Raw genomic sequence first — 16,636 nt, forward strand, 5'->3', positions numbered from 1 at the left:
TCCTTAAAAGTGTTGGCCAGCCATAACCTCTCCTATCTATCCTCTCTGTCCTTAAACGTGTTGGCCAGCCATAACCTCTGTCCTATCTATCCTCTCTGTCCTTAAACGTGTTGGCCAGCCATAACCTCTGTCCTATCTATCCTCTCTGTCCTTAAAAGTTTTGGCCAGCCATAACCTCTCCTATCTATCCTCTCTGTCCTTAAAAGTGTTGGCCAGCCATAACCTCTGTCCTATCTATCCTCTCTGTCCTTAAAAGTGTTGGCCAGCCATAACCTCTCCTATCTATCCTCTCTTACCTTAAAAGTGTTGGCCAGCCATAACCTCTGTCCTATCTATCCTCTCTGTCCTTAAAAGTGTTGGCCAGCCATAACCTCTCCTATCTATCCTCTCTGTCCTTAAAAGTGTTGGCCAGCCATAACCTCTGTCCTATCTATCCTCTCTGTCCTTAAAAGTGTTGGCCAGCCATAACCTCTCCTATCTATCCTCTCTGTCCTTAAAAGTGTTGGCCAGCCATAACCTCTGTCCTATCTATCCTCTCTTACCTTAAAAGTGTTGGCCAGCCATAACCTCTGTCCTATCTATCCTCTCTGTCCTTAAAAGTGTTGGCCAGCCAAAACCTCTCCTATCTATCCTCTCTGTCCTTAAAAGTGTTGGCCAGCCATAACCTCTGTCCTATCTATCCTCTCTTACCTTAAAAGTGTTGGCCAGCCATAACCTCTCCTATCTATCCTCTCTGTCCTTAAAAGTGTTGGCCAGCCATAACCTCTCTCCTTTCTATCCTCTCTTACCTTAAAAGTGTTGGCCAGCCATAACCTCTGTCCTATCTATCCTCTCTGTCCTTAAAAGTGTTGGCCAGCCATAACCTCTCCTATCTATCCTCTCTGTCCTTAAAAGTGTTGGCCAGCCAAAACCTCTCCTATCTATCCTCTAGTCTCTCAGATTGAAGTGTGAGCACTATCCTATGTATATGCCACTCTGAATAGGATTAACGAGCATCTCTTCAAGTGCTGCGTTGGTTGAGCTAATGAACATTGAACAACATGCGGGAATGGCTGCTGAATACATAATGCTTTTTGTAGCACTTTTTTTCAGGAAACCCACGAGATGCTGAAGTGTTTAGGTTGATCACACTGTGTGTACAGGAGAGACTAGTAATGTAGACATAGAGGATTTAGTTTTTATTCATCCCCTCCAGGCATGAAACGGTAGGATCAATTTATTTCAACTTACTTTGTCAAAAGTAAGGATGTTGTTTCTAAGTGGCTGGTTGGTTGGATTAGGAAAACGAGTTTACAATGTAGATTTTAATCCAGATTTCAACCACAAATCAACCATAGTATTTTCAAGGTTTGGTTAATTTCAAGTTGAATTCATGTTTGTCAACGACTCCATTTTTTCCGTATTTTGAATGAACTCAATCGAATATAAACCCAAAACTGCATGTTGGTTGATCAGATGTACTTGAATTGGTGGGTAGTAGGCTATTATATACAGAGAGAGTGTTTCTACATTTACCCACAGTCAGTCCTATGCTACTACTGAACATGTGTGAGTTATCAATCATTTACCACAGGTAGTGAACATGTGTTTCTAGGTGTTGAGGGAGAGCTATGTTCTGTTTAAGTACCAGTCTGGGAGTCTCATGTTCTTAAAGTTCATCCCAGGGGGTGTGCTGAGGTTAGACGCCTCACTATGGTACAGCCAGAGCAATTTACATGACATACGGTTGAAGTCGGAAGTTTACATACACTTTAGCCAAATACATTTAAACTCAGTTTTTTCACAATTCCTGACATTTAATCCTAGTAAAAATTCCCTGTCTTAGGTCAGTTAGGATCACCACTTTATTTTAAGATTGTGAAATGTCAGAATAATAGTAGAGAGAATGATTTATTTCAGCTTTTATTTCTTTCATCACATTCCCAGTGGGTCAGAAGTTTACATACACTCAATTAGTATTTGGTAGCATTGCCTTTAAATTGTTTAACTTGGGTCAAATGTTTCGGGTAGCCTTCCACAAGCTTCCCACACTAAGTTGGGTGAATTTCGGCCCATTCCTCCTGACAGAGGTGGTGTAACTGAGTCAGGTTTGTAGGCCTCCTTGCTCGCGCACGCTTTTTCAGTTCTGCCCACAGATTTTCTATAGGATTGAGGTCAGGACTTTGCGATGTCCACTCCAATACCTTGACTTTGTTGTCTTTAAGCCATTTTGCCACAACTTTGGAAGTATGCTTGGGGTCATTGTCCATTTGGAAGACCCATTTGCAAGCATGCTTTAACTTCCTGACTGATGTCTTGAGATGTTGCTTCAATATATCCACATAATTTTCCCTTCTCATGATGCCATCTATTTTGTGAAGTGCACCAGTCCCTCCTGCAGCAAAGCACCCCCACAACATGATGCTGCCACCCCGTGCTTCACAGTTGGGAGGTTGTTCTTCGGCTTGCAAGCATCCCCCTTTTTCCTCCAAACATAATGATGGTGATTATGGCCAAACAGTTATATTTTTGTTTCATCAGACCAGAGGACATTTCTCCAAAAAGTACGATCTTTGTCCCCATGTGCAGTTGAAAACCATAGTCTGGCTTTTTTTATGGCGGTTTTGGAGCAGTGGCTTCTTCCTTGCTGAGTGGCCTTTCAGGTTATGTCGATATAGGACTCGTTTCACTCTGGATATAGGTACTTTTGTACCTGTTTCCTCCAGCATCTTCACAAGGTCCTTTGCTGTTGTTCTGGAATTGATTTGCACTTTTCGCACCAAAGTACGTTCATCTCTAGGAGACAGAACTTGTCTCCTTCCTGAGCGGTATGACGGCTGCGTGGCCCCATGGTGGTTATACTTGCGTACTAATGTTTGTACAGATGAATGTGGTACTTTAGGTGTTTGGAAATTGCGCCCAAGGATGAACCAGACTTGTGGAGGTCTATAATTTTTTTTCTGAGGTCTTGGCTGATTTCTTTTGATTTTCCGATGATGTCAAGCAAAGAGACATTGAGTTTGAAGGTAGGCCTTGAAATACATCCACAGGTACACCTCCAATTGACTCAAATGATGTTAAATATCCTATCAGAAGCTTCTAAAGCCATGACATCATTTTCTGGAATTTTCCAAGCTGTTTAAATGTAAACTTCTGACCCACTGGAATTCTGATACAGTGAATTATAAGTGAAATAATCTGTCTGTAAACAATTGTTGGAAAAATTACTTGAGTCATGCACAAAGTAGATGTCCTAACCGACTTGACAAAACTAGTTTGTTAACAAGAAATGTGTGGAGTGGTTGAAAAACATGTTTTAATGACTCCAACCTAAGTGTATGTAAACTTCCGACTTCAACTCCACGTAGGTTCTGCAATCTACAGCCTAATGATAAGACCTGTAGTCTAAAGCCCATAGCTGCAATCTACAGCCTAATGATAAGACCTGTAGTCTAAAGCACATAGCTGCAATCTACAGCCTAATGATAAGACCTGCAGTCTAAAGCCCATAGCTGCAATCTACAGCCTAATGATAAGACCTGTAGTCTAAAGCCCATAGCTGCAATCTACAGCCTAATGAAGAGACCTGTAGTCTAAAGCCCATAGCTGCAATCTACAGCCTAATGATAAGACCTGTAGTCTAAAGCCCATAGCTGCAATCTACAGCCTAATGATAAGACCTGTAGTCTAAAGCCCATAGCTGCAATCTACAGCCTAATGATAAGACCTGTAGTCTAAAGCCCATAGCTGCAATCTACAGCCTAATGATAAGACCTGTAGTCTAAAGCTCATAGTTGCAATCTACAGCCTAATGATAAGACCTGTAGTCTAAAGCCCATAGCTGCAATCTACAGCCTAATGAAGAGACCTGTAGTCTAAAGCCCATAGCTGCAATCTACAGCCTAATGATAAGACCTGTAGTCTAAAGCCCATAGCTGCAATCTACAGCCTAATGAAGAGACCTGTAGTCTAAAGCCCATAGCTACAATCTACAGCCTAATGAAGAGACCTGTAGTCTAAAGCCCATAGCTGCAATCTACAGCCTAATGAAGAGACCTGCAGTCTAAAGCCCATAGCTCACAATCTCAGCTACAATCAATAACACCATGGTTCTCCATGAATTAATTCATGGCCATCTAGCTTTAATCATCAATGCTATGTCACACAAAGCACAGGTCAGGTTGTTGTATGTAAATTATCTAGTGACCACAGGATCAAGCAGCTGAATTCCTACAAATATAATGTCAATGAGAAGGATTTCCATAGTAAAGGCACTAGTTTCTGCACTGCACACAAATGTAGCAGAAGCGGATCAATGAAAAAACACTTGTCACCGCGACGACGACGACGTGATAGATGTTTAAATGTAGAAATGTGGAGCGGATCAATACGCCGCTTAGGGAGTGGTGATCGGGTTTCTCTCTGAGTGATACTCATACGCTGCATTGATCGTGAGCTGCGTCCCAAAAATGTCCACCCTATTGCCTATATAGTGTACTACCTTTAACCAGAGCCCAAAAGTAGTGCACTATATAGGGAATAGGGTGCCGTTTGGGATACAGACAGGGTCTAGAGGGGTCCTAGTAGAGCAGAGGCAATTCATTTTGTGCTTTAATAGGACCGTGTGGAATATGGGCTAGCTCTGAGATGTGATTAGTACTGCCTGTGTGGTCCATCACCTCCCCTTACAACTCAGCATTTAAAAAGACATTAGCAAACGATGAGAAAAATGGATTTGTCTGGTTTGCCATTTAGAGGAGGATTGACAGGTCAAAGTCATAATACTAAGTAATATTGATACTGTGTCTTCTACTGTAATACATCATATACTCAATACTAGGTAATACTGATATTATGTTTTCTACTGTAATATATCATATAGTCATAATACTAGGTAATACTGATATTATGTTTTCTACTGTAATACATCATATACTCAATACTAGGTAATACTGATATTATGTTTTCTACTGTAATACATCATATACTCAATACTAGGTAATACTGATACTATGTTTTCTACTGTAATACATCATATACTCAATACTAGGTAATACTGATATTATGTTTTCTACTGTAATATATCATATAGTCATAATACTAGGTAATACTGATATTATGTTTTCTACTGTAATATATCATATAGTCATAATACTAGGTAATACTGATACTATGTTTTCTACTGTAATATATCATATAGTCAATATTAGGTAATACTGATTCTGTCTTCTACCGTAATATAGCATATATCGATAATACTAGGTAATACTGATATTATGTCTTCTACTGTAATACATCATATAGTCAATACTAGGTAATACTGATACTATGTTTTCTACTGTAATATATCATATAGTCATAATACTAGGTAATACTGATACTATGTTTTCTACTGTAATATATCATATAGTCATAATACTAGGTAATACTGATACTATGTTTTCTACTGTAATATATCATATAGTCATAATACTAGGTAATACTGATACTATGTTTTCTACTGTAATATATCATATAGTCATAATACTAGGTAATACTGATATTATGTTTTCTACTGTAATATATCATATAGTCATAATACTAGGTAATACTGATATTATGTTTTCTACTGTAATATATCATATAGTCATAATACTAGGTAATACTGATACTATGTTTTCTACTGTAATACATCATATACTCAATACTAGGTAATACTGATATTATGTTTTCTACTGTAATACATCATATACTCAATACTAGGTAATACTGATATTATGTTTTCTACTGTAATATATCATATAGTCATAATACTAGGTAATACTGATACTATGTTTTCTACTGTAATATATCATATAGTCATAATACTAGGTAATACTGATACTATGTTTTCTACTGTAATATATCATATAGTCATAATACTAGGTAATACTGATACTATGTCTTCTACTGTAATATATCATATAGAATTATATACATGTTAAAAGTAGGACAAGATTTGATGAATAGTGAAATGATACAATAAGCTTAGTGAGGGTCTTTGTTGGGTTGCTTGTGTTTCTATCTAACTAGTCGAGGTCAGATGTTTAGTTGGCCTGGTTTTCCTCCTTACAGACTGGGGGTACAGTGAAGTACAGGTTGAAATTATACTCTGGATTAAATGGTATTATGACATATCTGGATTGGATCATTAATACCTCTTATTATTATAAAAACACTTACAGTAACAGTATTCCTATAATGTAATACTTTGTTGTAGACTCTAACCCATGTAGTATTCCTATAATGTAATACTTTGTTGTAGACTCTAACCCATGTAGTATTCCTATAATGTAATACTTTGTTGTAGACTCTAACCCCATGAAGGGTATACCCTATTATAAACATATTTTCCTGACCATAAAGGATCTAGAGGTTTAGGGTTATATATCTATTACTGTATATTAACATACATATATGTGTGTTTGTGTATTTTTAGTGAACACTCCTCACTTCCTGACCATAAAGGATGAGGTTTAGAGTTATATATCTATTACTGTATATTAACATACATATATGTGTGTTTGTGTATTTTTAGTGAACACTCCTCACTTCCTGACCATAAAGGATGAGGTTTAGAGTTATATATCTATTACTGTATATTAACATACATATGTGTGTGTTTGTGTATTTTTAGTGAACACCCCTCACTTCCTGACCATAAAGGGTGTAGAGGTCAACGCTGGACAGACGGCCGCCTTCCACTGTACTGTCAACGGACGACAGAGGGACACCTTCAACCTCTGGTTACAGGTAACAGCAACACATTACCCTGACCCCTGACCCCTAACCTTCCACTGTACTGTCAACGGACGACAGAGGGACACCTTCAACCTCTGGTTACAGGTAACAATGACACCTTATCCTGACCCCTGACCCCCGACCCCCGGCCGCCTTCCACTGTATTGTCAACGGACGACAGAGGGACAACTTCAACCTCTGGTTACAGGTAACAACGACACCTTATCCTGACCCCTGACCCCTGACCCCCGACCCCCGGCCGCCTTCCACTGTACTGTCAACGGACGACAGAGGGACAACTTCAACCTCTGGTTACAGGTAACAATGACACCTTATCCTGACCCCTGACCCCCGACCCCCGGCCGCCTTCCACTGTACTGTCAACGGACGACAGAGGGACAACTTCAACCTCTGGTTACAGGTAACAACGACACCTTATCCTGACCCCTGACCCCTGACCCCCGACCCCCGGCCGCCTTCCACTGTACTGTCAACGGACGACAGAGGGACAACTTCAACCTCTGGTTACAGGTAACAACGACACCTTATCCTGACCCCTGACCCCCGACCCCCGGCCGCCTTCCACTGTACTGTCAACGGACGACAGAGAGACAACTTTAACCTCTGGTTACAGGTAACAACGACACCTTATCCTGACCCCTGACCCCTAAACCTAACGGCCGCCTTCCACTGTACTGTTAATAGACAACAGAGAGACAACTTCAACCTCTGGTTACATGTAACAATGTTTACCCAAAATTGAGGGGGGTCACTCGGAAAACTTAGGGGGACTAATAAAATGAATTTTCAGCCCACAGTTCTCCAGTTGATGAACTCTTTTAGGTTCTAGATAGCACCTTTCTAAGAGTGTAGGCCAGGGTTTTATATAAATAAACCTACTACTGCTAAAATCTTGTTCCTGCCCAGCAGTAATGTCTAGTTCCAATCAGCAATATCAACCACCAGTCATAATCTTCAACCGGTAAAATGTTGATTATCTGAATCAGGTGGGGTTTTTTTGTGCTGAAATATAATAGAATAGAATCAATAGAATATAATTATGTGAATATATATATATATATATATATATATATATATATATATATATACACTGCTCAAAAAAATAAAGGGAACACTTAAACAATACAATGTAACTCCAAGTCAATCACACTTCTGTGAAATCAAACTGTCCACTTAGGAAGCAACACTGATTGACAATAAATTTCACATGCTGTTGTGCAAATGGAATAGACAACAGGTGGAAATTATAGGCAATTAGCAAGACACCCCCAATAAAGGAGTGGTTCTGCAGGTGGGGACCACAGACCACTTCTCAGTTCCTATGCTTCCTGGCTGATGTTTTGGTCACTTTTGAATGCTGGCGGTGCTTTCACTCTAGTGGTAGCATGAGACGGAGTCTACAACCCACACAAGTTGCTCAGGTAGTGCAGCTCATCCAGGATGGCACATCAATGCGAGCTGTGGCAAGAAGGTTTGCTGTGTCTGTCAGCGTAGTGTCCAGAGCATGGAGGCGCTACCAGGAGACAGGCCAGTACATCAGGAGACGTGGAGGAGGCCGTAGGAGGGCAACAACCCAGCAACAGGACCGCTACCTCTGCCTTTGTGCAAGGAGGAGCAGGAGGAGCACTGCCAGAGCCCTGCAAAATAACCTCCAGCAGGCCAGAAATGTGCATGTGTCTGCTCAAACGGTCAGAAACAGACTCCATGAGGGTGGTATGAGGGCCCGACGTCCACAGGTGGGGGTTGTGCTAACAGCCCAACACCGTGCAGTACGTTTGGCATTTGCCAGAGAACACCAAGATTGGCAAATTCGCCACTGGCACCCTGTGCTCTTCACAGATGAAAGCAGGTTCACACTGAGCACATGTGACAGACGTGACAGAGTCTGGAGACGCCGTGGAGAACGTTCTGCTGCCTGCAACATCCTCCAGCATGACCGGTTTGGCGGTGGGTCAGTCATGGTGTGGCATTTCTTTGGGGGGCCGCACAGCCCTCCATGTGCTCGCCAGAGGTAGCCTGACTGCCATTAGGTACTGAGATGAGATCCTCAGACCCCTTGTGAGACCATATGCTGGTGCGGTTGGCCCTGGGTTCCTCCTAATGCAAGACAATGCTAGTCCTCATGTGGCTGGAGTGTGTCAGCAGTTCCTGCAAGAGGAAGGCATTGATGCTATGGACTGGCCCGCCCGTTCCCCAGACCTGAATCCAATTGAGCACATCTGGGACATCATGTCTCGCTCCATCCACCAACGCCACGTTGCACCACAGACTGTCCAGGAGTTGGCGGATGCTTTAGTCCAGGTCTGGGAGAAGATCCCTCAGGAGACCATCCGCCACCTCATCAGGAGCATGACCAGGCATTGTAGGGAGGTCATACAGGCACGTGGAGGCCACACACACTACTGAGCCTCATTTTGACTTGTTTTAAGGACATTACATCAAAGTTGGATCAGCCTGTAGTGTGGTTTTCCACTTTAATTTTGAGTGTGACTCCAAATCTAGACCTCCATGGGTTGATAAATTGGATTTCCATTGATTATTTTTGTGTGATTTTGTTGTCAGCACATTCAACTATGTAAAGAAAAAAGTATTTAATAAGATTATTTCATTCATTCAGATCTAGGATGTGTTATTTTAGTGTTCCCTTTATTTTTTTGAGCAGTGTATATATTAAAGGCTGTAACGTAACAAAATGTGGAAAAAGACAAAATATACAGTGTACAGTGCCATATACAGTGCATTCGGAAAGTAATTAGCCCCCTTGACTTTTTTCACATTTTGTTACGTTACAGCCTTATTCTAAAATGGATTAAATAGATTTTTCCCCCTCATCAATCTACACATAATGCCGCTTAATGACATCACAATACTCCTTAATGACATCACAATACCCCTTAATGACATCACAATACCCCTTAGTGATAAAGCAAAACACAGGTTCATAGAAATTAATTATGACATTTACATAAGTGTTCAGACCCTTTACTCAGTACTTTGTTGAAGCACCTTTGGCAGCGATTACAGCCTGGAGTCTTCTTTGGTATGATGTTACAAGCTTGGCAGACCTGTATTTGGGGAGTTTCTCCCATTCTTCTCTGCAGATCCTCTCTAGCTCTGTCAGGCTGGATGAGGCGCGTTGCTGCACAGCTATTTTCAGGTCTCTCCAGAGATGTTAGATCAGGAGGTCCTGCATTGTCTTGGCTGTGTGCTTAGGGTCATTGTCCTGTTGGAAGGTGAACCTTCGCCCCAGTTTGAGGTCCTGAGCGCTCTGGAGCAGGTTTTCATCAAGGATCTCTCTGTACTTTGCTCTGTTCATCTTTCCCTCGATCCTGACTAGTCTTCCAGTCCCTGCCACTGCTGAAAAACATCCCCACAGCATGATGCTGCCACCACCATGCTTCACTGTAGGGATGGTGCCAGGTTTCTTCCAGACGTGACGCTTGGCATTCAGGCCAAAGAGTTCAATCTTGGTTTCATCAGACCAGAGAATCTTGTTTCTCATGGTCTGAGAGTGTTCATGTGCCTTTTTGGCAGTGGTGTGAAGTGCTTAAGTAAAAATACTTTAAAGTACTACTGTACTTTATTTGACTATTTATATTAAACTTTTACTTCACTACATTCCTAAAGAAAATAATGTACTTTTTACTCCATACATTTTCCCTGACACCCAAAAGTACAGGTTACAATTTGAATGCTTTGCAGGACAGGAACAATGTCTAATTCACACACTCATCAAGAGAACATCCCTGGTCATCCCTACTGCCTCTGATCTGGAGGACTCACTAAACAGAGAACATCCCTGGTCATCCCTACTGCCTCTGATCTGGTGGACTCACTAAACAGAGAACATCCCTGGTCATCCAGACTGCCTCTGATCTGACGGACTCACTAAACAGAGAACATCCCTGGTCATCCCTACTGCCTCTGATCTGGAGGACTCACTAAACAGAGAACATCCCTGGTCATCCCTACTGCCTCTGATCTGGAGGACTCACTAAACAGAGAACATCCCTGGTCATCCCTACTGCCTCTGATCTGGAGGACTCACTAAACAGAGAACATCCCTGGTCATGTCCACTGCCTCTGATCTGGTGGACTCACTAAACATAAATGCTTCCTTTGTAAATTATGTCTGAGTTACACCTGGCTGTAATAAAAAAGGAAATTGTGCCGTCTGGTTTACTAAATATAAGGAATTTGATGTATAGAATTTACTTTTACTTTGTACTTTTACTCAAGTATGAAAATGTAGTACTTTTTCCACCACTGTACTAAAGTATTTATAAAACCTCATACTTTTACACTTTTACTCAAGTAGTATTTTACTGGGTTACTTTCACTTTTACTTGAGTCATTTTATACTAAGGTATCTTTACTTTTACTCAAGTATGACAATTATTGAGTACATTTTAGTCATTTAGCAGATGCTCTTCTCCAGAGCAACTTACAGTAGTGTATGCATACATTTCATTAAAAAAAAAATTGTACTGGTCCCCCGTGGGAATCAAACCCACAACCCTTGCATTGCAAACACCATGCTCTACCAACCATGCTCTACCAACTGAGCCACACCTCTGCCTTTTGGCAAACTCCAAGCGGGCTGTCATGTGCTTTTTACTGAGGAGTGGCTTCCATCTGGCCACTCTACCATAAAAGCCTGATTGGTGGAGTGTTGCAGAGATGGTTGTCCTTCTGGAAGGTTCTCCCATCTCCACAGACAAACTCTGGAGCTCTGTCAGAGTGACCATTGGGTTCAAGGCCCTTCTCCACCAATTCCTTTGACCTCATGGCTTGGTTTTTGCTCTGACATGCACTGTCAACTGTGGGACCTTATATAGACAGGTGTGTGCCTTTCCAAATCATGTCCAATCAATTGAATTTACAACAGGTGGACTCCAATCAAGTTGTAGAAACATCTCAAGGATGATCAATGGAAACAGGATGCACCTGAGCTCAATTTTGAATCTCAAAGCAAAGGGTCTGAATTCTTATGTAAATAAGGTATTTCTGTTTTTTATTTTTAATACATATGCAAACATTTCTAAAAAAAATGTTTTCGCTTTGTCATTGTGGTGTATTGTCTGTAGATTAATGAGGATTTAAAAAATATATATATATTTTAAAATAAGGTTGTAACGTAACAAAATGTGGAAATAGTCGAGGGGTCTGAATACTTTCTAAATGCACTGTAGACTACTACAGTGTATATAACATTTCTGCATCCTGGAGTCTCACAGCAGTGTAGTGAAGTGATGTGACCTTGTTCTAAATATCAGCATACAGCTTCTACACCTGGCTAATATGACCCTGTTGGCTCTGCTGCCACACACGCACGCACGCATGCACGCACGCACGCGCACGCACGCACGCACGCACGCACGCACACACACACACACACACACACACACACACACACTGATGTTGTCCCCACACACACTGACACAATCAAGGTCAAGCCACTTTAGTAAATAAACCTGTCAATTTGCCTAACCCTACGTTTTGAGAGCTAACCCCCGTCTGCATTCCAAACAAAGTATGGGTGGACGCAAGTTCCCTGCGAATGCCACTAAATGACCATGTACCACTAAAACTACATCTAACCTGCTGTGTGTTTCAACAGGGCATCGGTGGACGCGAGGCCCCTATGAAGTCCACTAAGCCGTGGAACAACAGACGCTTCATTGGGACCTTCGACGTGGAGAACACCACTAAAGGAGACTCAGGACGCTACCGATGCATAGTCCACTCTGACAAAGGAGTTGGAGTGTCCAACTATGGAGAACTCACCATAAAACGTAAGTACCATAGTGTCCAACTATGGAGAACTCACCATAAAACGTAAGTACCATAGTGTCCAACTATGGAGAACTCACCATAAAACGTAATCCTCCAAACCTTTTAAATTACATTGTGGTGAATTGTGAAATGGATCCACAGTAGAACTGAAATAGCCCCAACATTCCCACGACCTTCACAGAGCAATGGGCACAAGATATATACAACCAGGAAATCATTCAGACGTTGTTTTCCAGAATATCCTCAAAGATGAAAGGAAGCCCCAACGAGGTTAAATATAAAACACAGCCAGAGAAGTGAAAGTTTATGTTGATGTGTTCCCTAGTAGACTGGGATGTGTGTGTTCTCTATAAAAGTCCTGCACTTGAACGAGCGAAGAGGAGGACTGACCCATTCTAACCTAAATTATGATACAGACCCATTCCGCCCTAAAGGACAAGGCAGACCCATCTTCTGCTTCCTGCTTCTTCCTGTCTTTTCCTGCTCACCAACATCAGCCATACAACTCTAACCATTTAGGGCAACCCACAAACAAACAAACAAACAAACAAAAACACACACACACACACACACACACACACACACACACACACACACACACACACACACACACACACACAGAGGAACCTCTCTCATACCACCCTCCTCCTCCTCTCCTTGCAGTTTGATATGAATTTATGGACTGAGTGTGAAACTAAATCCAGAATGGCCTTTTTCCTTCAGCCCTATAGTCCTGTAATGGCTGTGTATATTTCTTCACCTCAGTCGGCCTGCGCCGTCTATTGAATTTACTGGCCTGCCTTTTCTTTTTCTTTTTTTTTGTCTGGCAGCTTTGTGTTTGATTGATAGGTTTAATCCAGTATGTCTGGACGGAGGGGTGTCAATCATGTTATAACGGTCCCGTCCTCAGAATACTGTTTTACACAGACATAGGAGAGAGAGAGAGATGGGAGGACTGAGGGTGCGTCTCAAATGACACCCCAGTCCCTACGTACCCCATAGAGCTCTGGTCTAAAGTAGTGCACTACTAACCCTTTGGGCCCTGGTCTAAAGTAGTGCACTACTAACCCTTTGGGCCCTGGTCTAAAGTAGTGCACTACTAACCCTATAGGCCCTGGTCAAAAGTAGTGCACTATGAACCCTTTGGGCCCTGGTCTAAAGTAGTGCACTATGAACCCTTTGGGCCCTGGTCTAAAGTAGTGCACTATGAACCCTATAGGCCCTGGTCTAAAGTAGTGCACTATGAACCCTATAGGCCCTGGTCTAAAGTAGTGCACTACTAACCCTATAGGCCTTGGTCAAAAGAAGTGCACTATAAAGGGAATTAGGTCCCACACAAAGTCTTTGTGGTTGACAGTGTGTTTATTTGACCTTTATTTAACTAGGCAAGTCAGTTAAGAGCAAATTCATATTTACAATGACGTCCTACCCCGGGCCAAACCCGGCCGCCCTATGGGACTCCCACTCACGGCCGGTTGTGATACAGCCTGGAATCAAACCAGGGTCTGTAGTGACGCCACTAGTGCTGAGATGCAGTGCTTTTAGACCGCTGCTCCACTCGGGAGCCTAATACTTCAGTGGTGTGTTCATGGAGAATTTAGGGTTTAATAATATACTGTACTGTAGGCACTCAGTAACACACTCGGCAACACACACACACACACACACACATCTGCGTCACTAGAGATTGGTCGTTGGATACAAATCAGGATTTCTCCCCCCCCCCAAAAAAAGTCAAGTGTGTGTCATAAAAAACACTCCATAATCTTACAGTTAATCATGTGATATAAATTAAGGCATATAGTGTAGGTAACCTGGCAGTAAAGACCGTTGGGTCAGTAACTACTGTAGGTAACCTGGCAGTTAAGACCGTTGGGTCAGTAACTACTGTAGGTAACCTGGCAGTTAAGACCGTTGGGTCAGTAACTCTGTAGGTAACCTGGCAGTTAAGACCGTTGGGTCAGTAACTCTGTAGGTAACCTGGCAGTTAAGACCGTTGGGTCAGTAACTCTGTAGGTAACCTGGCAGTTAAGACCGTTGGGTCAGTAACTCTGTAGGTAACCTGGCAGTTAAGACCGTTGGGTCAGTAACTCTGTAGGTAACCTGGCAGTTAAGACCGTTGGGTCAGTAACTACTGTAGGTAACCTGGCAGTTAAGACCGTTGGGTCAGTAACTCTGTAGGTAAGCTGGCAGTTAAGACCATTGGGTCAGTAACTCTGTAGGTAACCTGGCAGTTAAGAAGGTTGGGTCAGTAACTCTGTAGGTAACCTGGCAGTTAAAACCGTTGGGTCAGTAACTCTGTAGGTAACCTGGCAGTTAAGACCGTTGGGTCAGTAACTCTGTAGGGAACCTGGCAGTTAAAACCGTTGGGTCAGTAACTCTGTAGGTAACCTAGCAGTTAAGACCGTTGGGTCAGTAACTACTGTAGGTAACCTGGCAGTTAAGACCGTTGGGTCAGTAACTCTGTAGGTAACCTGGCAGTTAAGACCATTGGGTCAGTAACTCTGAAGGTAACCAAGCAGTAACTGAAAGGTTGCTAGTTCAAATCCCTGAACTGACTAGGTGAAAAATCTGTCTTTGTTCTTGAGCAAGGCAGGTAACCCTAATTGCTCTGGATAAGAGCGCCTGCTAAATGGCTAAGAAGTAAAAAACATAAACAAATAAGAGATCATCAACAAGGGGCTATGTGTTCTACGGAGAGAAAAATTAATGCCGGAGTTGCATAATTTTCCAGAGAACTCATAGAGCCCCGAGATAATTATCCCTATTCACCATGGCTAGAATTTAACACATTTGCCTCTAGAAATGTTTTCAACATCCACTGAAGTAGCTATCAAGTTTACTAAAATAGCTACAATAGTTGACTTGGTAACCAAAAAGACTTGCTAGTTTAAGTTAACCAAACCATCAGTCCTAGCTTGCTATGATGGGAGAAAAAAAGAATTCACCAATGCCAATATTGTTTTCAATTCGACTTTTTCTTTCAAAAGCAGTTCAAACATAGAACATGTAAGATTTAACTATATCATTTATTTTGATTAATAGCGTTAGTTTTATCCCATTTCAAATTGTGCTTCATGATCTGACAAGTATCCGGTTTAGAACTCAAATCCAGGGCTCTCAATTGAACCGCCTCTGTCAATGAAGAAAAATAACTGTATTTTTCACAGTCGTAAGTGTCTCAAATAAACCGTCTGTATCACATCTTATTGTAGCAGGCATTAAACACTGTGTTAACCTCGGGAATGCCTGGGAATGGTAAATCCTACTCAGTTGTGTATTCTCCGTAACAATGGATTATGATCTGAGATGCTCCTCTTTCTGACAACTCCTCTTCTCTCTCTCTCTTTCTCTTTCTCTCCATCTCTCTCTCCATCTCTCTCTCTCTTTCTGTCTCTCCTCTCCCTTCCTCTCTCCATCTCTCTTTCTGTCTCTCCTCTCACAGAAGTTCCAAAAGAATAAAGACATTACAAATGTCATATTATGTATATACAGTGTATAGTGTTGCAATGATGTGCAAAGTGTTAAAGTACAAAAGGGAAAATAAATAAACATAAATATAGGTTGTATTTACAATGGGCCTCCCGACTGGTGCAGTGGTCTAAGGCACTGCATTGCAGTGCTAGCTGTGCCACTAGAGATTCTGGGTTTGAGTCCAGGCTCTGTCCGAGCCGGCTGAGACCGAGAGACCCATGGGGCGGCGCACAATTGGCCCAGCGTCGTCCTTGTTAGGGGAGGGTATGGCCGGCAGGGATACCTTGTCCAATTATGCACAGTGCACGCCAGGTGTAAGGTGTTTTCTCATTGGTGCGGCTGGCTTTCGGGTTAAGCGGGCATTGTGTCAAGTAACAGTGCAGCTTGTTTGGGTTGTGTTTCGGAGGGCGCATGGCTCTCGACCTTCGCCTCTCCTGAGTCCGTACGGGAGTTGCTACGATGGGACAAGACTGTAACTACCAATTGGGTACCACAAAATTGGGGAGAAAAATGGGTTAATATGGGCTGTCCCACCTGGCCAACATCCGGTGAAAATGCAGAGCGCAAAACGTTTTGGGGGATGGTTTGTCCTCTGGGTTTCGCCTAC

At 42.2% G+C, this 16,636-nt stretch overlaps 1 protein-coding gene across 1 annotated transcript in view; it reads left to right on the forward strand.

Moving 5' to 3' along the window:
• ptprma (protein tyrosine phosphatase receptor type Ma) overlaps positions 1-16,636 on the forward strand; it is a 286,344-nt gene that overhangs the window by 82,104 nt on the left and 187,604 nt on the right. The window contains exons 6-7 of the mRNA XM_029724694.1: positions 6,635-6,750; positions 12,380-12,554. Of these exons, the coding sequence (XP_029580554.1) occupies positions 6,635-6,750; positions 12,380-12,554 (291 nt within the window). The remainder of the gene's footprint in view (positions 1-6,634; positions 6,751-12,379; positions 12,555-16,636) is intronic.

The sequence above is a fragment of the Salmo trutta genome, chromosome 31, assembly GCF_901001165.1.
Source record: "Salmo trutta chromosome 31, fSalTru1.1, whole genome shotgun sequence".
Taxonomy (NCBI): Eukaryota; Metazoa; Chordata; class Actinopteri; order Salmoniformes; family Salmonidae; genus Salmo; species Salmo trutta.